This window comes from Rattus norvegicus, chromosome 2 (genome assembly GCF_021556685.1).
Source record: "Rattus norvegicus strain SHRSP/BbbUtx chromosome 2, alternate assembly SHRSP_T2T, whole genome shotgun sequence".
In the NCBI taxonomy this organism is placed as follows: Eukaryota; Metazoa; Chordata; class Mammalia; order Rodentia; family Muridae; genus Rattus; species Rattus norvegicus.
In genome coordinates this window covers 39,971,493-39,991,500 of record NC_141535.1, presented here as the reverse complement: position 1 = coordinate 39,991,500, position 20,008 = coordinate 39,971,493, and the positions used below count along the sequence as shown (strand labels likewise).

The 20,008-nt window shown below is 39.1% G+C and overlaps 1 protein-coding gene across 1 annotated transcript in view; it reads left to right on the top strand.

Annotated features, from left to right (window-relative positions):
* Ipo11 (importin 11) overlaps positions 1–20,008 on the top strand; it is a 178,681-nt gene that overhangs the window by 80,694 nt on the left and 77,979 nt on the right. The window contains 2 exon segments of the mRNA NM_001447235.1: positions 3,447–3,562; positions 17,766–17,842. Of these exon segments, the coding sequence (NP_001434164.1) occupies positions 3,447–3,562; positions 17,766–17,842 (193 nt within the window).

The window sequence follows — 20,008 nt, the reverse complement described above, 5'->3', positions numbered from 1 at the left end:
CTTAACTTCTCACTTCCCAAATTTGATTATTTTTTTATTTAAATTTTTTAATCTTTCTTTTTTTACACTCCAGATTTTATTACTGTTCAGTCCAACCTCTGACTGTTCCCCAACCCATACCTCCTCCCCACCCCGTCTCCACAAGGGTATCCCCAATCCCCAAACCCCCACCCCATTAGAACTCAACTCCCTGGGGCCTGCAGTCTCCTGAGGGTTAGGTGCATCTTCTCTGACTGAAACCAGACCAGGCAGTCCTCTGCTGTTTGCATATCAGCTGGTGTGTGCTGTCTGGTGTCTGAGAGATCTTGGGGGGAAGGGGGTCCAGGTTAGTTGAGACTGCTGATCCTCCTACAGGGTTGCCCTCCTCCTCAGCTTCTTCCAGCTTTTCCCTAATTCAACCAGAGGGGTCAGCAGCTTCTGTCCATTGGTTGGGTGCAGATATCTACATCTGACTCTTTCAGCTGCTTGTTGGGTCTTTCGGAGGGCAGTCATGATAGGTCCCTTTCTGTGAGCACCCCATAGCCTCAGTAATAGTGTCAGGCCTTGGGGCCTCCCCTTGAGCTGAATCACACTTTGGGTCAGTCCCTGAACCTCCATTTCCTCAGGCTCTTCTTCATTTCCATCCCTGCAGTTCTTTCACACAGGAACAATTATGGGTCAGAGTTTTGACTGTAGGAGACTTACCCCATCCCGCACTTGATGCCCTGTCTTTCTGCTGGAGGTGGGCTCTACAAGTTCCCTCTCTCTACTGTAGGGCCTTTCATCTAGGGTCCCTCCCTTTGAGTCCTGAGAGTCTCTTACTTCCCAGGTCTCTAGTACATTCTAGCTGCACCCCCCCCCCCCCCCCAGGTTACCTTTTTCCTTTCTTTCTGCTGGCCCTTAGGGCTTCAGTCTTTTTCCCCCACCCAATACCAGATCATGTTCCCCTCTTCCTGTCCCCCATATCCTTTCCCACCCAAGTCCCTCCCTCCCTTCCCCCTTGTGGTTGCTTTCTTCTCCCTCTCAAGTGGGACTGAGGCACCTCACTTGGGCCCTTCAGCTTGTTGACCTTTTTTGAGTTTTGTGGACTGCATCTTGGGTTAAATTTGATTACTTTTATCTCTTCTAATATTCTGTTTTGTGTTTATGGTCATAGGTCTTTTAAAAAAGTTCATTGGTTTCATTGGTTTTTAGGAGACAAATAGTAAACATATTTGTTCAGTCTGTGGTTTGGTCAGCTTTATAAAGATGTCATCATAGTGTTTCTAATACTGCATAGTTAGTGTAGTTGGATAGTGAACTTCAGAATTCATATATGGATCAAGAAGGCTAAAGAGAGTAATGTTCAATTCAAAGGATCATTTTTCTTAAAAACAAAACAAAAAAAAATAATTAAAATAGTTAGCCAGAGTGGGACTGGGTGTGGAATGAGAGTGATACCAGGTCAAGGTTAGGAGCATCTATTAGCAATGAAAATGGTGATCAGGGCAGGAATTAAGTAAACAGCAGGAAGAGAAACAATTTGAAAAACATTAGAAAGATAGAATTATGACTCACTTGAGAAATGTATGAAAAGGTTGGTTGACACTAGTGGTTGGGGTACCTTTTAGACCATGGTACCCTGAGTCATTTGAGTGTCTAAACTTCAAAAACAGGCTTGGAGAAATAGGTTTGTCCATAGTATGCCCAGTCTGCACAAGAACAGTGGCTGCCCATCCATAGGCTGCACTCATTCGTACTCATTCTCTTCCTCTCTCTGACCTCTCCATCCAGGGCCTCATGTAGTCTAGGTTGACCCTGAACTTACGTAGACAGCTGTACATTTTGAAGTCCTGACCTTCCTGTTTTGGCCTCTCAAGTGCTGTAATTATAGATACATACCGCCATACCTTGGTCAGTCTTCTTAAATTGGAAAAAACAAAAGCTATCACAGGAAATTTGTAAAGATAGTTATATCCCTTTCCATCATCTATAATTATTTTAGAATATGATTTTCCTCTCTTGTGATAGGTTACTTAGTCACTGATAAGTTGTTTTTTTTTGATGAACTTTTTTAGTAACATAGTAACTATCAGGCCAGCCAGGGCTCTGCAGTAAGACTGGGTCTCCTGAAACGAAATGAAGACAAACAAAAAAGGGGAGACAGACAGACAGACAGAGAGAGGCAGAGACAGAGAGAGTCAGAGTGTGTGTGTGTGTGTGTGTGTGTGTGTGTGTGTGTGTGTGTGTGTGTGTCTGTGTGTATTTGGTTTATGTTATTTCAATTTACTCTAAAACTGTATTGGCATTTGAAAGATTTCCCAAGAATGGTATTTGAAATTTCCTTTCTAGATTTATTATTGCTTAGAGATTGATTTTTTTACCACTCAAAAATCCTTCTTGTTTGCTTTAAAGTATTTCCACCGTGAAATACTAAACCACTGGGTTTTAAGAGAGCAACAGACGAACTAGAATTTTAGATTAAACTTTTTTCTTCTGTGTTCTAGACACATTAAATATATAACAAAAAAAAATTCTCCATGAGAGATAATGTAGAAAACATACAAAATAAGTCTTTTTTGCCTTTCTCCTCAGTTTTCTTTTTCTCATGTGTAACTAATTCTGATGGATATGTGAGTTTTCTCTTGGAGACATTTTTATGTATCACGGGTATCTTTAAAAGTTCTTTGCTGTGGAATTGTTATATATATTTCTGTTTCTCTAAGTCCAATATGTAATTGCTTTTGAACTTTTTCTGCATCTCTAACTACATGGTTGATCATGCCCACCTAGTATGTTAACTCTGGATCTACTGTGATAGCAGTGAGCAATTTAGGCTGGGCTAATTTCATGCTTGTTATTTAGCTGCGTGTGTTTATACAGTGAAAATATATATCAGTGTTACTACCTTTTCTGTAGTCATGGCATGGGGGAAACAAACACTTCCTACATTTGGTGAGCATCACTAATCTAAAATTCAAAATGCTGCACACCAGTAAACTTTTTGGCACCGAGTTGATACCACAAGTAGAGACTTCCCAACTGGCCTGCTAAACAATATAGTACACTAATGTATTGAGTTACCTTTGTATAAGGTGTATATGAATTATAGGAAGATTTGGCTTCCATTCCCATGATATTTTGTTATTTATTTACAACCATTCTAGAAAATTAAATTCAAAATTTTAATTTCTTCCTTTCTAACCATTTCAAATAAGGGAGATTCAAATTATATGTGGAATTTCTTAAAAGGCACAGATACATATAGCCTTGGCATGCGTGTATATATATATATATTTCCATCTAGTATTTTGATTTTTACATTTTAGTAATAAATAGAAACTTGTTTGCTAGTATAGTGAAGACTATTATAAATGACTCTTATTTACTTTATATAATATAAATTGTTTTCTGAGGCAAGTAATTGATTGGTGGTAGGGAGGGATCTTAGAGTTTCTTATCATAAATCGTGTTTATACTTCCTGTAGGGATTAGGAGCAGACAGCAAGAACTTGTATCCTTTCCTGCTCCCAGTTATCCAGCTGAGTACCGATGTTTCCCAGCCTCCACATGTCTACCTTCTGGAAGATGGTCTGGAATTATGGTAAGAGGGAGGACTTGATCTTATGGATTGCCCTGCTGCTGCTTTCTCTCTGTGTGTCCCAGGAGAGCAGAGGTCATGTAACGGCTCTGATTACTCAGATGTAGGGATAAGCGTGCCAAGTTGTTAGCCTTTGGTTGTTTCCCTCTTCCACCTGTTGTTCAGGGTAGGCTTCTGACAGGTGGCTAGCGAGAACTAGCTGTTGATAGGAACACTGTCTACTCTTCCACAGGAGGGCCAGGTTCTCCACACGTACATGGTATAGTTCATAACGTCTGTAACTCTAGTTCCCTGGGATCTGACACTTTCTTCTGTCCTCCACAGGCACTATATGTACATGGTACACAGATGTAAATACAGTCAAGACACCTAAACATATAAAGTCTAAACAAACCTTTTTAAAACAGAGAAATAGAGAGAAATTATAGCAAGGACCATGTTGCATTTTATATTTGTAATTTGGCAAATAACCTAGGCATCTTGGTAATGTACCAAGCAAAATTTGATGTTAAAATTTTGAGTATTTGAAATAAAATGTTAGAACTTAGCTCTAAAATAGTTGCCATTCAAAATCTTCATGCAATATTTTCTGAACAAGCAGTATGTACTACTAAAAGCTTTAAAAAAAAAACTCAAAAAAGAATCGTGCACCATGCTAATTTGATATGACACATGAATCTTTGCCTACCCATTGTGCTTAAGGAACTGAGCTATCAGGCTCTTTCAGTCTTCATCCCTCCTCACTGCTGGAAGCCATTTCTCCAGAGGTACTATTGGAGATGTGTAAAGTTCTCTGCTGCAGTTTAATCACAGAATCAACCACAGGAAAGTGGACAATTGCTCCTTGCCCTTCTGCCCTACTTCTTTCTCTTTTCTTTCCTAACTTTTTCTTGGAAATTAAGAGTTTTAATTTGGGCTATGGTATAGCTCAATGATAGCATGCTTCTCTCAAATTTGTACAGCCCACAAATCAATTCTCAGCATCTTGTACATCAATGACAAGATAAAGAAACAAACCAAAAATCCAGAGTTTTGATTCTCAGAAATTGTTTTTGTTTTATTTCATTTGTGAAAACTACTAAGTTGTAAGTAAATGCTCTGTATCAGAATATTAGATTAATGGTTTTAAATGTCACTGGGTAGATTTTCTCTGCTTGGAAGGTACCCATTATAGTCTTCCATATTGTTATTGGAGTGGCATCTAGATCAGTGGTTCTCAGCCTTCCTAATGCTGCAAGTTTAATAGTTTCTCAGGCTGTAGTCACTCCATCTATAAAATTATTTTGTTGCTACTTCCTAACTGTAATTTTGCTACCGTTAGGAATTATAATATAAGTATCTGATATTCAATGGTCTTAGGCGACCCCTGTGAAAGGGTTGTTCAATCTCCCCAGCAAGCAGACATTTCACAAGTTAAGAATCGCTGATCTAGATAGTAGCTCTGAATCAGAAGGTTGTTGAAATCAATAATTCTTAGGTCGGATTTGCATAAGGGTAGATTGCTCTAGGTCAGAACTGGCAAACTCTTTTGACTCAGTGCAGACAGTGATATGTCACATGTTCCAGATGTGTTTGTGTAGCTGGTCCACTCTCATGGTTTAGTGTCAGAGCAACCAGCCGGTATGTAATGAAATAGAAAATGTCATGATAGAAAATTGTTCCCCTATGACCTATAGGCTTGCCAGTGCCTCCCCCACACTACAGATTGAAAAATTAGTCTCTGTTACACAGGTACTTTCTTATAAACATGTAGATTTTCTATGATATTTTTGTCTGTGCTGATGATTGATTTTAGGGCTTTGCATATGCTATACTAAGTTTTCCACCACTGAAGTACAACTCCAATGCTCTTTGGCTTTTGTTTTAGGTTTTGAGATAAGGTTCACTATAGGAAAGCATGCCTAGCTCAGGGTGGCCTTGAACTTGTCTTCCTCTTGCTTTAGTCTCCTGAGCTCCTGAGGTTTTATATATAGGCCTTTACCACCAGGCGTGGCTCAAAACTTAATGTGTTTGTTAAGTATGTGTCCAGTTTTCAAAGGATTTTATAAACAATAAAAAATTGTGTGGTTATTTTAATGGTAATTTTCTCCTCGTCTCAAGATATATGTAAATGAAAAAAAATTGAGATAATTATTTTCTGGAGATAAGTCTCTGTATCCCAGGCTGGTCTAGAATTTTCTTTATAAACCCCAAGTTGGCCTCTAATCACAGCAGTTTTCTTGCCTTATCTCTCCAAGTATTAGAATTACAGACATGAACCCCTATGCCCTTTTTTTAAGGAAAAAACAAATGTAATAATTGTTAAGTTTTTCTGGGTAAAGAATGGGCAGAGTCTTTTCATATGCACTTTAAAAATTATTTAGTTAATTAATTTACATACATTCTGAAGTGCAGTTTCCTCCTTCTTCTCTCTGCCCAGTGTCCATTCTCCCCCACTCCCAGTTCCCCCCTCCCTCCCACCATCCACATTTTTCCCTTTCTTTTCAGAAAAGGGGAGGCCTCCCATGGATAGCAACCCCCTTTGGCTTATCAAGTTGCAGGAAGACTAGATGCATCTTTTCCTGTTGACGCTGGATTAGGCAGCCTCAGTTATAGGAAGGCAGCCTAGTCAGAGGCTGCCCCTGCTCCTGCTGTTAGGAGTCCCACATGAAGACCAACCCACACAACTGTTACATACGTGCAGAGGGCCTAGGTCAGTCCCATGCCTGCTCTCTGGTTGGCAGTTCAGTCTGTCTGAGCCCTTTGGTTAGTAAATACACTTACCTTAGTGGGATCACATTCAGATTTGGAATCTGATAGATGGCAAGTGCCACTCCAAGTACTGCCACAGCGTTCAAGTTATGATTGATGAAAGTCTGTCTGTGTGCCTTGGTTTTCTTATCTATAATGTTGGAAACCATCTAGGGTGGTTATAAGAATGAAACGAGGGCTTAGCACTCCTACGCAGCACCTAAAGCCTGTGAGTGTAAGATTACCTGGGAAGTGAATTTGACCCGTGGAACTAGGGTGATAGCAACAGAATTCAGTAGACTGAAGAATGAGTGGAGAGAAGCAAGTGCAAGTCATGAGCACTGGCAACTTTTTCCAGAACTTTTACTGTAAGAGCCATGGTGGGAATCTCCTAGGCTGGGAAGTTAAAGTGTAGAATGTGTGAAGCTGGATTGGGAGAGCATCAGTGAGGGAGACAGGAAGTGTGGCGCATCAGATCTCAAGCGGAAGGGCCGAAGTTTTGGCAACAGCAGGGGCGTTTCATTTTGACTGGCAATAGAAATGTGGATTTCTAAATTTTGTGGTGTGTTCCATTTGAGGCCTTATATTTTCTCAGTAAAATATGTAGCATGGCCGTCAGCTGGCAGTTACAGCCCTAAATAAGATACAAGCAGCTTGGGAAAGAGAGAACTTAGAAATAACCAGTAAGGTCAGGCTTATTCTGGACACGCACTGCCAGGCACCCATTCTTTTCTACACTGAGGATTGAACCTGGGGCTCCTGCTTGTTAGCCAACACGCTACCTGTGAGCTGGCTCCAGACCTCTTAGGAGCTATAAACTACTTCTAAGCAAAATTGAAAAGGCCATACATGAAAAGGCTTTTGTTTGGTTTTGCTTTTCAGGAAATGTAGAGTGGAGCAACGAAAACCATAGAGTTGTCAGCCATTGAGCATTAGGCTCAAAACGACCTTCATTTAAATGTAGAACAGATCAAAATTAACTCTGTACCCTTTTTCCCCATCTACTTGAGATTATTTTTGTATAAAAATATTTCAGAAAAATTTTGACTTTCTGAAATACTATTTTCTGGGGTGGAATTTTCACTTTTAGTATGCTATAAAGTTTTCATACTAGTTTGTTCTCATTCTATTCCTGTTTATCAATGAGTTGGATCTATGATCTGTACTCAGTGATGCTGCTTGGATTTATATACTTATGTTCTCCATTTAATAATTAAAAATCATTTTCTTTACAAAGAAATGATTTTGTAGGATGGTATGTATTCTGGGGCAAGAGGGATGGCTTAGTGGTTAAGAACATACTCTCTTCTTCCAGAGAACCCATGTGGCTTTGACTTCCAGCACCCACATGGTGACTTACTACTGTCTGTAACCTGAGTTCTGCAAGATCCACCATCTTCTGGTCACCACAGGCACTAGGCACACACATGGTGCACAGACATACGTGCAGGTAACACACACACACACACATACACACATATAACACATTCACACACACACATGTATAACACATTCACACACACATGTATAACACATTCACACATACATACACACATGTATAACACACGTATAACACATTCACACACACATACACACATGTATAACACATTCACACATACATACACACATGTATAACACACGTATAACACATTCACACCTCCCCACACACACCCACACACACACATATATGAAAGAAAAACATAAGAAGAATGGCATTTACTCTTTGGTTGTTTGAATGGACCCATGCTTTGGGGTCAGTAGTTCACTTGCAGTTTAGTTACATAATTTAATCCTCAGATTACTCCTCGGTGTAAGCCTATATATACATACTTATTTTGGTTTTGGAAAAAACAACCTACTGTGGCTATTATTTAAATTACATGTATATGTGAATGTCTCTGTGGGAGTTTTAGAGCCTGTGGATACCAGAAGAGGGCGTCAGGTTCAGCAAGAATTAGAGATTCAAGCAATTATGTGACGTTGCTGGGAATTGAACCCCAGTTGAAGCTGCAGATTCATCTTGGAGTATTATTACTGCTCATGTTCTGCAAGTTTTAATCCATAATGTCCTACTTTATTGTAGCGCTGCACTTTTCAGTGACATAACTGCCCCGGCATTATTTACTTTTGCAGTTATAAAAGCATGTCATTAAGGTCTAGCTTTATCACATTACTGCTACACATGGATTTAAGTTTCTTAAACTTACTGTGAAGTTTTAAGACAACATTCATGCATCATTACAGCAGTGACACGAGGATGACCATTTCACATGCATGTTGCTTTTACCTGTCAGATGGATGCATCACAGCATTATTTTGCTTTCTTCATTCTGACACTGAAATACTTAATTTAGTTTTTGTGTGTGTATTTTGGTAATTTTTTGTATATTTGTAGAAATACTCTGAGTATGCAACACTTTCTATATGTTGTTTAATAAATTGAGGGCTCAGTGGTGTTCAGTGGTAAAGTGCTTGTTTACTGTGCCTGAGGTCTTAGGTTTAACCCTCAGCACTACAAAAAGAATTCCTATTTAAACTTCGCTTTGTTCATGAAGCGTATTATATAATAATTATGGCCGTTTTAAAATTCAGTTATCAATATTATGGCTTACTTTGTTTAATTTGCCTTGTCTTTGACTTTTGTCAAATTGAGCAAAAGTTTGATATAAGTTTGTATAAAGAACAAATTTTTATACCACATTTTATTTATTCTGTAGAATTTTAATGTCATGCTTATTTTGTGAATGATTTTTACTTCATATTTTCTCATTTTTGTATTTTTTTTCTAAAGATTTATTCATTTACTATATATAAGTACACTGTAGCTATCTTCAGACACACCGGAAGAGGGCATCGGATCCCATTACAGATGGTTGTGAGCCACCATGTGGTTGCTGGGAATTGAACTCAGGACCTCTGGAAGAGCAGTCGGTGCTCTTAACTGCTGAGCCATCTCTCCAGCTGTCACTTTTGTATTTTTTTTTTTTTTTTTTTTTTTTGGCTTTATTTTTTTTTATTTTTTATTTTTTTTTATTAACTTGAGTATTTCTTATATACATTTCGAGTGTTATTCCCTTTCCCGGTTTCCGGGCAAACATCCCCCTCCCCCCTCCCCTTCCTTATGGGTGTTCCCCTCCCAACCCTCCCACCATTGCCGCCCTCCCCCCATAGACTAGTTCACTGGGGGTTCAGTCTTAGCAGGACCCAGGGCTTCCCCTTCCACTGGTGCTCTTACTAGGATATTCATTGCTACCTATGGGGTCAGAGTCCAGGGTCAGTCCATGTATAGTCTTTAGGTAGTGGCTTAGTCCCTGGAAGCTCTGGTTGCTTGGCATTGTTGTACTTTTGGGGTCTCGAGCCCCTTCAAGCTCTTCCAGTTCTTTCTCTGATTCCTTCAATAGGGGACCTATTCTCAGTTCAGTGGTTTGCTGCTGGCATTCGCCTCTGTATTTGCTGTATTCTGGCTGTGTCTCTCAGGAGCGATCTACATCCGGCTCCTGTCGGTCTGCACTTCTTTGCTTCATCCATCTAGTCCAATTGGGTGGCTGTATATGTATGGGCCAAATGTGGGACAGGCTCTGAATGGGTGTTCCTTCAGTCTCTGTTTTAATCTTTGCCTCTCCCTTCCCTGCCAAGGGTATTCTTTTTCCTCATTTAAAGAAGGAGTGAAGCATTCACATTTTGATCATCCGTCTTGAGTTTCGTTTGTTCTAGGGATCTAGGGTAATTCAAGCATTTGGGCTAATAGCCACTTATCAATGAGTGCATACCATGTATGTCTTTCTGTGATTGGGTTAGTTCACTCAGGATGATATTTTCCAGTTCCAACCATTTGCCTACGAATTTCATAAACTCGTTGTTTTTGATAGCTGAGTAGTATTCCATTGTGTAGATGTACCACATTTTCTGTATCCATTCCTCTGTTGAAGGGCATCTGGGTTCTTTCCAGCTTCTGGCTATTATAAATAAGGCTGCGATGAACATAGTGGAGCACGTGTCTCTTTTATATGTTGAGGCATCTTTTGGGTATATGCCCAAGAGAGGTATAGCTGGATCCTCAGGCAGTTCAATGTCCAATTTTCTGAGGAACCTCCAGACTGATTTCCAGAATGGTTTTACCAGTCTGCAATCCCACCAACAATGGAGGAGTGTTCCTCTTTCTCCACAACCTCGCCAGCATCTGCTGTCACCTGAGTTTTTGATCTTAGCCAATCGCACTGGTGTGAGGTGAAATCTCAGGGTTGTTTTGATTTGCATTTCCCTTATGACTAAAGATGTTGAACATTTCTTTAGGTGTTTCTCAGCCATTCGGCATTCCTCAGCTGTGAATTCTTTGTTTAGCTCTGAACCCCATTTTTTAATAGGGTTATTTGTTTCCCTGCGGTCTAACTTCTTGAGTTCTTTGTATATTTTGGATATAAGGCCTCTATCTGTTGTAGGATTGGTAAAGATCTTTTCCCAATCTGTTGGTTGCCGTTTTGTCCTAACCACAGTGTCCTTTGCCTTACAGAAGCTTTGCAGTTTTATGAGATCCCATTTGTCAATTCTTGATCTTAGAGCATAAGCCATTGGTGTTTTGTTCAGGAAATTTTTTCCAGTGCCCATGTGTTCCAGATGCTTCCCTAGTTTTTCTTCTATTAGTTTGAGTGTGTCTGGTTTGATGTGGAGGTCTTTGATCCACTTGGACTTAAGCTTTGTACAGGGTGATAAGGATGGATCGATCTGCATTCTTCTACATGTTGCCCTCCAGTTGAACCAGCACCATTTGCTGAAAATACTATCTTTTTTCCATTGGATGGTTTTGGCTCCTTTGTCAAAAATCAAGTGACCATAGGTGTGTGGGTTCATTTCTGGGTCTTCAATTCTATTCCATTGGTCTATCTGTCTGTCTCTGTACCAATACCATGCAGTTTTTATCACTATTGCTCTGTAATACTGCTTGAGTTCAGGGATAGTGATTCCCCCTGAAGTCCTTTTATTGTTGAGGATAGCTTTAGCTATCCTGGGTTTTTTGTTATTCCAGATGAATTTGCAAATTGTTCTGTCTAACTCTTTGAAGAATTGGATTGGTATTTTGATGGGGATTGCATTGAATCTGTAGATTGCTTTTGGTAAAATGGCCATTTTTACTAAATTAATCCTGCCAATCCATGAGCATGGGAGATCTTTCCATCTTCTGAGGTCTTCTTCAATTTCTTTCCTCAGTGTCTTGAAGTTCTTATTGTACAGATCTTTTACTTGCTTGGTTAAAGTCACACCGAGGTACTTTATATTATTTGGGTCTATTATGAAGGGTGTCGTTTCCCTAATTTCTTTCTCGGCTTGTTTCTCTTTTGTATAGAGGAAGGCAACTGATTTATTTGAGTTAATTTTATACCCAGCCACTTTGCTGAAGTTGTTTATCAGCTTTAGTAGTTCTCTGGTGGAACTTTTGGGATCACTTAAATATACTATCATGTCATCTGCAAATAGTGATATTTTGACCTCTTCTTTTCCGATCTGTATCCCTTTGATCTCCTTTTGTTGTCTGATTGCTCTGGCTAGAACTTCAAGAACTATATTGAATAAGTAGGGAGAGAGTGGGCAGCCTTGTCTAGTCCCTGATTTTAGTGGGATTGCTTCAAGTTTCTCTCCATTTAGTTTAATGTTAGCAACTGGTTTGCTGTATATGGCTTTTACTATGTTTAGGTATGGGCCTTGAATTCCTATTCTTTCCAGGACTTTTATCATGAAGGGGTGTTGAATTTTGTCAAATGCTTTCTCAGCATCTAATGAAATGATCATGTGGTTCTGTTCTTTCAGTTTGTTTATATAATGGATCACGTTGATGGTTTTCCGTATATTAAACCATCCCTGCATGCCTGGGATGAAGCCTACTTGATCATGGTGGATGATTGTTTTGATGTGCTCTTGAATTCGGTTTGCCAGAATTTTATTGAGTATTTTTGCGTCGATATTCATAAGGGAAATTGGTCTGAAGTTCTCTTTCTTTGTTGTGTCTTTGTGTGGTTTAGGTATAAGAGTAATTGTGGCTTCGTAGAAGGAATTCGGTAGGGCTCCATCTGTTTCAATTTTGTGGAATAGTTTGGATAATATTGGTATGAGGTCTTCTATGAAGGTTTGATAGAATTCTGCACTAAACCCGTCTGGACCTGGGCTCTTTTTGGTTGGGAGACCTTTAATGACTGCTTCTATTTCCTTAGGAGTTATGGGGTTGTTTAACTGGTTTATCTGTTCCTGATTTAACTTCGATACCTGGTATCTGTCTAGGAAATTGTCCATTTCCTGAAGATTTTCAAATTTTGTTGAATATAGGTTTTTATAGTAAGATCTGATGATTTTTTGAATTTCCTCCGAATCTGTAGTTATGTCTCCCTTTTCATTTCTGATTTTGTTAATTTGGACACACTCTCTGTGTCCTCTCGTTAGTCTGGCTAAGGGTTTATCTATCTTGTTGATTTTCTCAAAGAACCAACTTTTGGTTCTGTTGATTCTTTCTATGGTCCTTTTTGTTTCTACTTGGTTGATTTCAGCTCTGAGTTTGATTATTTCCTGCCTTCTACTCCTCCTGGGTGTATTTGCTTCTTTTTGTTCTAGAGCTTTTAGGTGTGCTGTCAAGCTGCTGACATATGCTCTTTCCTGTTTCTTTCTGCAGGCACTCAGCGCTATGAGTTTTCCTCTTAGCACAGCTTTCATTGTGTCCCATAAGTTTGAGTATGTTGTATCTTCATTTTCATTAAATTCTAAAAAGTTTTTAATTTCTTTCTTTATTTCTTCCTTGACCAGGTTATCATTGAGTAGAGCATTGTTCAATTTCCACGTATATGTGGGCATTCTTCCCTTATTGTTATTGAAGACCAGTTTTAGGCCGTGGTGGTCCGATAGCACGCATGGGATTATCTCTATCTTTCTGTACCTGTTGAGGCCCGTTTTTTGACCAATTATATGGTCAATTTTGGAGAAAGTACCATGAGGAGCTGAGAAGAAGGTATATCCTTTTGCTGTAGGATAGAATGTTCTATAAATATCCGTTAAGTCCATTTGGCTCATGACTTCTCTTAGTCTGTCTACATCACTGTTTAATTTCTGTTTCCATGATCTGTCCATTGATGAGAGTGGGGTGTTGAAATCTCCCACTATTATTGTGTGAGGTGCAATGTGTGTTTTGAGCTTTAGTAAGGTTTCTTTTACATATGTAGGTGCCCTTGTATTTGGGGCATAGATATTTAGGATTGAGAGTTCATCTTGGTTGATTTTTCCTTTGATGAATATGAAGTGTCCTTCCTTATCTTTTTTGATGACTTTTAGTAGGAAATTGATTTTATTTGATATTAGAATGGCTACTCCAGCTTGCTTCTTCTGACCATTTGCTTGGAAAGTTGTTTTCCAGCCTTTCACTCTGAGGTAGTGTCTGTCTTTGTCTCTGAGGTGTGTTTCCTGTAGGCAGCAGAATGCAGGGTCCTCGTTGCGTATCCAGTTTGTTAATCTATGTCTTTTTATTGGGGAGTTGAGGCCATTGATATTGAGAGATATTAAGGAATAGTGCTTATTGCTTCCTGTTATATTCATATTTGATGTGAGGTTGTGTTTGTGTGCTTTCATTCTCTTTGTTTTGTTGCCAAGACGATTAGTTTCTTGCTTCTTCTAGGGTATAGCTTGCCTCCTTATGTTGGGCTTTACCATTTATTATCCTTTGTAGTGCTGGATTTGTAGAAAGATATTGTGTAAATTTGGTTTTGTCATGGAATATCTTGGTTTCTCCATCAATGTTAATTGAGAGTTTTGCTGGATACAGTAATCTGGGCTGGCATTTGTGTTCTCTTAGGGTCTGTATAACATCAGTCCAGGATCTTCTGGCCTTCATAGTTTCTGGCGAGAAGTCTGGTGTGATTCTGATAGGTCTCCCTTTATATGTTACTTGACCTTTTTCCCTTACTGCTTTTAATATTCTTTCTTTATTTTGTGCGTTTGGTGTTTTGACAATTATGTGACGGGAGGTGTTTCTTTTCTGGTCCAATCTATTTGGAGTTCTGTAGGCTTCCTGTATGTCTATGGGTATCTCTTTTTTTAGGTTAGGGAAGTTTTCTTCTATGATTTTGTTGAAGATATTTACTGGTCCTTTGAGCTGGGAGTCTTCACTCTCTTCTATACCTATTATCCTTAGGTTTGATCTTCTCATTGAGTCCTGGATTTCCTGTATGTTTTGGACCAGTAGCTTTTTCCGCTTTACATTATCTTTGACAGTTGAGTCAATGATTTCTATGGAATCTTCTGCTCCTGAGATTCTCTCTTCCATCTCTTGTATTCTGTTGGTGAAGCTTGTATCTACAGCTCCTTGTCTCTTCTTTTGGTTTTCTATATCCAGGGTTGTTTCCATGTGTTCTTTCTTGATTGCTTCTATTTCCATTTTTAATTCCTTCAACTGTTTGATTGTGTTTTCCTGGAATTCTTTCAGGGATTTTTGCGATTCCTCTCTGTAGGCTTTTACTTGTTTATTAATGTTTTCCTGTGCTTCCCTAAGTGTGTTCAGGTCTTTCCTGAAGTCCTCCAGCATCATGATCAAATATGATTTTGAAACTAGATCTTGCTTTTCTGGTGTGTTTGGATATTCCATGTTTGTTTTGGTGGGAGAATTGGGCTCCGATGATGGCATGTAGTCTTGGTTTCTGTTGCTTGGGTTCCTGCGCTTGCCTCTCGCCATCAGATTATCTCTAGTGTTACTTTGTTCTGCTATTTCTGACAGTGGCTAGACTGTCCTATAAGCCTGTGTGTCAGGAGTGCTGTAGACCTGTTTTCCTCTCTTTCAGTCAGTTATGGGGACAGAGTGTTCTGCTTTCGGGCGTGTAGTTTTTCCTCTCTACAGGTCTTCAGCTGCACTTTTGTATTTTTAAAACACTTGTGTGTCAGTGTGTGTGTGGAGATCAGAGAACAGCTAGCAGTACTTGGTTCTTTCCTACCACATATGCTTTGTACATCAAATTTTGGTTGCTAGACTTGGCCACAAGTGCCCTTAACTACCAGGGCCTCTTAAGCCCAGCCTTTTCTGTATTGTATATTACAGTTTTCTAGTTAAGATGTCTTACATGTAGCTCTTTGTTAGTCAGCATGGAGACTCTCTTTTTTAATTGTCTTCTTTCCCCACCTTTTACAGTTTACTCTGGACTTGAGTACCTGATCGTTTACGTTGAAGTTTTCTCCTGCTTTGTATAGCTTGCCTTATACTGTGTGACCAGAAACTTAATCTGGACTCCCTGGGAGGGAGAAAGTTTATTATGCTGTTTCTTTACTGTTAATAATTAAGGTGTTCTAGTAATTTATGATACCTGGTTACGCAAAAATCACTCCCTAACCTAAACCCCCACACCATTATATAACCAAAAGTTTTCTGATTTTGATGCTGTTGTAATTGTTTTGTTTGTTCTTGGCTATTTGCACTCCAAATCATGTCATAGCTTGCATAATTTCCAGTGCCATTTTCTAAGGGTTTTATTTGAAATTGCATTGGTTCTGTTTAGCATTTCACTGAGAATTGACATCATTGTGGTATTAGATTTTTATATCCATCATTCTGATATCATCCCTTTGCATCTTAGCTGTTTCTGTTACAGAAAGTCAATTTATTTTTGTTTCTCTCTGTGTGTTTGTATATAAATCTTGTTAAACTGTAATTTGAAACATTTGTTTCTAAATCTTTTCCTTTTATATACTCATTTTTCTGAATAGTTAACTTTTTCTTATTAGTTGTTTATCTTTAATTCACTTAACATATAATATGAAAGACATTGTGTGATAATTATGTTGTCATTGTGACAGAATCTGGACTCATTGAGGAGAGATCCTCTGGGCACACCTGTGAAGGATTATTTAAATTAACCTCTGAGAATTCGTCTTAAAGGTCATCTTGACTAGGTTAATTGTGCCTGGGTGACCTATGTCAACTGTAGGTGGGATCATGGATGGGGATCTTGCACTGTAGAAAAATGGAGAAAGGAAGCTGAATGCCAGGGCTATATTCATTGTTGCCTATTTTCTGGCTCTGAATGTGGTATGATCGTCTATTTGAACTCCTGCTACCTCGACTTCCTTGCTGTGATGATCTGTACCCTTGAACTGTGTGTCCTTGTAAGCCCTTTCTGAGGTTGCTTTTGTGAGGATATTTTATAGCAGGAACAAGCAAAGAAACTTAAGGCCCTTTCCATATGTGCAGTGAGTAAATATGGAGGTAGGCAAGATAATGCAAGGTGTTTACATCATCACAAGATGTATTGCTATGAAATTTTGGTGGGTACTTATTCGAAGGTTTAAGTGACTTTTTTAAAATTTAATTTTATTTCTACCTATGTGAGGTTTGTTCCTTAGCAAGTACCAAAGATAGCTTATATAAAGGAAAAGCTTGCATTTGGCTCCGAGAGAGGTTTCAGTTTATAACTGATTGGCCCCATTGCTTTGGGCTTTGACACACAGTTGGGTCTCTGTGGTAGAGAAAGCCCATGAATGTATGGCAGGTGGGAAAAACAGGCACTGGGGCCCACCATTCCCACCAGTGGCATATCCCCAGTGATCTAAAGAGTAATACTTAGTTTGGGTCCAAGGACAGGGATGGGCCTTTAGAGATTCAAACTGTATCAATACCAAATACAAGAATTTGTTTACTCCCTTTTTTTCTGTCTTTATGTTTGTTTTGATTTTTTTTTCTGTTGTTGTGATACTCATGGTATTCCTTCTTCAAGTTCATTTTATATATATTTGGTATTTTAAAACTATATTTTAGACCGTTAAAGAATGATAATGGCTTATAATTTAATTAGATAACATGTAGTGTAAGTTGTTTTACTAGTTCATTAGCCCAGTTTGTCATTGGAGGAACACAGACTCCATTAGAAAATTTATCACAGAATAACTTTAGCCCTCTTTTATCACCACAACAATAATTTGTATTCTATTTTAGCATACAATGTTATTTTTAGTGCATATATAGAAATATTATTATACAGACTGAAGAAATAATTTAGCCTTGTGAATTACTTGACTTGAAAGCATGAAGATATAAATTCAGTTCCCAGAACACACAAAAACCAAAGAAAGAAGGAAAGAAAGGAAGAAACCAAACTTGGGTTGATGGCACATTTGCTGTCATCCCAACACTAGGAATGGCAGAGATAGGTGGATCCAGGGTGGGCTTGCTGGCTAGCCAACTTAGATAAATGTTGAGTTCATTCAGTGAGAGAACATGTCTAAAAAATAAAAAGAGGTGGCAAGTACCTGAAAAATGGCTCCCAGTTGCCCTGTGGCCTCCATGTGGGTATGCATCCATAACGACTGGGGAGTTCCAAGAGCAGCTGGTGATGTGGGTGATCTTGTTGGCAGGTGCTTTATACACTTTCCTCATTGCTTCCTAAATGAAATGTTTTTATACCTCAGATGCATTAATGGCATGAGTGGATGTCTGAAGTGTGTTAATTGTATTTTTCCCTAGGTTAGTGACATTGGAGAACAGCCCATGTGTCACACCAGAACTGCTTCGTATATTTCAGAACATGTCACCTCTTCTTGGTATGTCTTCAGATCTTACTGAGATGTTTGTTAATGTATCCACAGCCTAAAAGTATTTTTCCTGACTTTAAAATTACTCCTTCCATTTTACAATTCCCATATATTGATAAATCATAGTGTTTTTATAGAAATTATTATATATATTTTTGAAGTAGCTTCCATTGGTTTAAAAGTAAACACTAAATAACATTGCTTTATGGAAAATTTTCAATTAAAGACAAACTCATTACAAGTTGAGCTTGAGATTTGCCTGAGGAATTTTGTTTGGTAGCTATTCTACATGCTACTTGAAGAATATGTTTTGAAACTGCTTCTTTTTACCATAGTTTTACTCTGCTCACTTTACACAGGGAGTTTGTGATGTAAGTTGTTTAAACTAAGCATTATACATACTTTTGTTTCGGCTAAGGAACTACTGAAGTTTTAGTGTCATACATGGTTTGCTGAAGTATTGCTTACAAATTAGATCAATATTCATCCCACATAATCTATGTGTTGTCCCTGTCATCCTCACGTGGCTTCACACATGCCCGACTACCTCTTTCCACTAAGCTCTAATTCCTTCAGTACTACACAATTACAGAACATCACATTTGAGGGGATTCTGAGGGATTGATTCACTGTCTCTTTCAGTCTTTTGGAGATATAACTAGATTCTTTCCCTCATATCAACATTATTTCCATAGTAGATAATAATATAGTATCTTAGTTAGGATTTTACTGCTGTGAACAGACACCATGACCAAGGCAAGTCTTATAAAGGACAACATTTAATTGGGGCTGGCTTACAGGATCAGAGGTTCAGTCCATTATCATCAAGGCAGGAGCATGGCAGCGTCCAGACAGGCATAGTGCAGGAGGAGCTGAGAGTTCTACATCTTATTGGCCCTTTGATTATTTTAAAAATTTTAATTTTAATTCTTTTGGTGTATATGTGGTGCATGCTTGTGTGTACTGGTGTGTGTACATGTACTTACCCCATGGAGTATGTGACAGGTATCTTCTCTATTACTCTTGACCTTGTTTATTTGTATGTGTGTAAATGAGTATGTGTTGGTGTGAATGTTTGTACACACGTATGTGTGGGAAATCCATGTTTCCATACGTGCATGCAGGGCTAAAGAGGGTGTCGTATCCTTGGAACTGGAGTTACAGGTGTATTTGCAAGATGCTCTGCTTTATTACATCTCCTGAGTGAATAGCAAGTGCCCTTAGCTGCTGGGCCATCTCGTTTTATGTTTTGTTTGAGACAGGGTCTGTCACTCAACTTGGAGGTCACTGGTCAGCTAGCATTGCTGGCCAGTAAGTCTGTGGGGTCCTCTGTGCACCACCTCCCCAGCACTGAAAGAAATTAGTCATTCATTGCCACGACTAGCTTTTTATGGGGGGGGGGGTGAATCCCCATGTAGGTCCTCATGCTTGTGAAGGAAGCCATTTACTCACTGAGCTCTCTCTTTAGCTCTCAAGTCCCATTAAGACTCAACCATAAAGCATCTTTAATTCGTTTATTAAAACTTTGTTGACTATTGTTCTGGCGAGTATTTAGGTAGAAAAATCCCCAAATTTGGACCCTTTGCTAAGAATTTACTTATATTGAGAAATTTTATCAGAAGTAAAAATTCTAGTTCTAAGTGTAGAAAAGTAGAGATTCTTTGAAAACAGGAGTGGATGTGAGCTGACACAACTGTGATTGATTACAGTAGAAACTTTCAGTGAGTAGATGACGGGAGTGATGGTTAGTGCCATTAATCACTCTCGAGACTCCTTCCTCTCTCTATCCCCTCCCTCCTCACTCCCCACTTTCTTTTCTGGAGGGCTTTTCTTTTTTAATTTTCATTCAGAAGAATTCTCAAGTAGTAACCAAAAGTCTGTTTTCACCAACCAGCCCTTGCTATTCCCGCATGACACGCAACCATCCCCAAAGGCAGTGCCTGCTGCTCCCTGCCTAGAAAGCTTGTCTTTTAGTGTTTTAGGGAGGGAAGGAAATGTGCTTGGCATGTCCTTCTGTCCTCTGGCCAAGGCCTTGTTGAGTTCTACTCTACCTAACTTGGGATTTTGTGTAGTGCCAGTCTGGCCGAGTGAGAAGTCAGCCAGACCTATTATCTAAACCTTCTCATGAGCGGGGTTAAACGCTGTCATGGTTGGCTTCATACAGTGACCCGACTC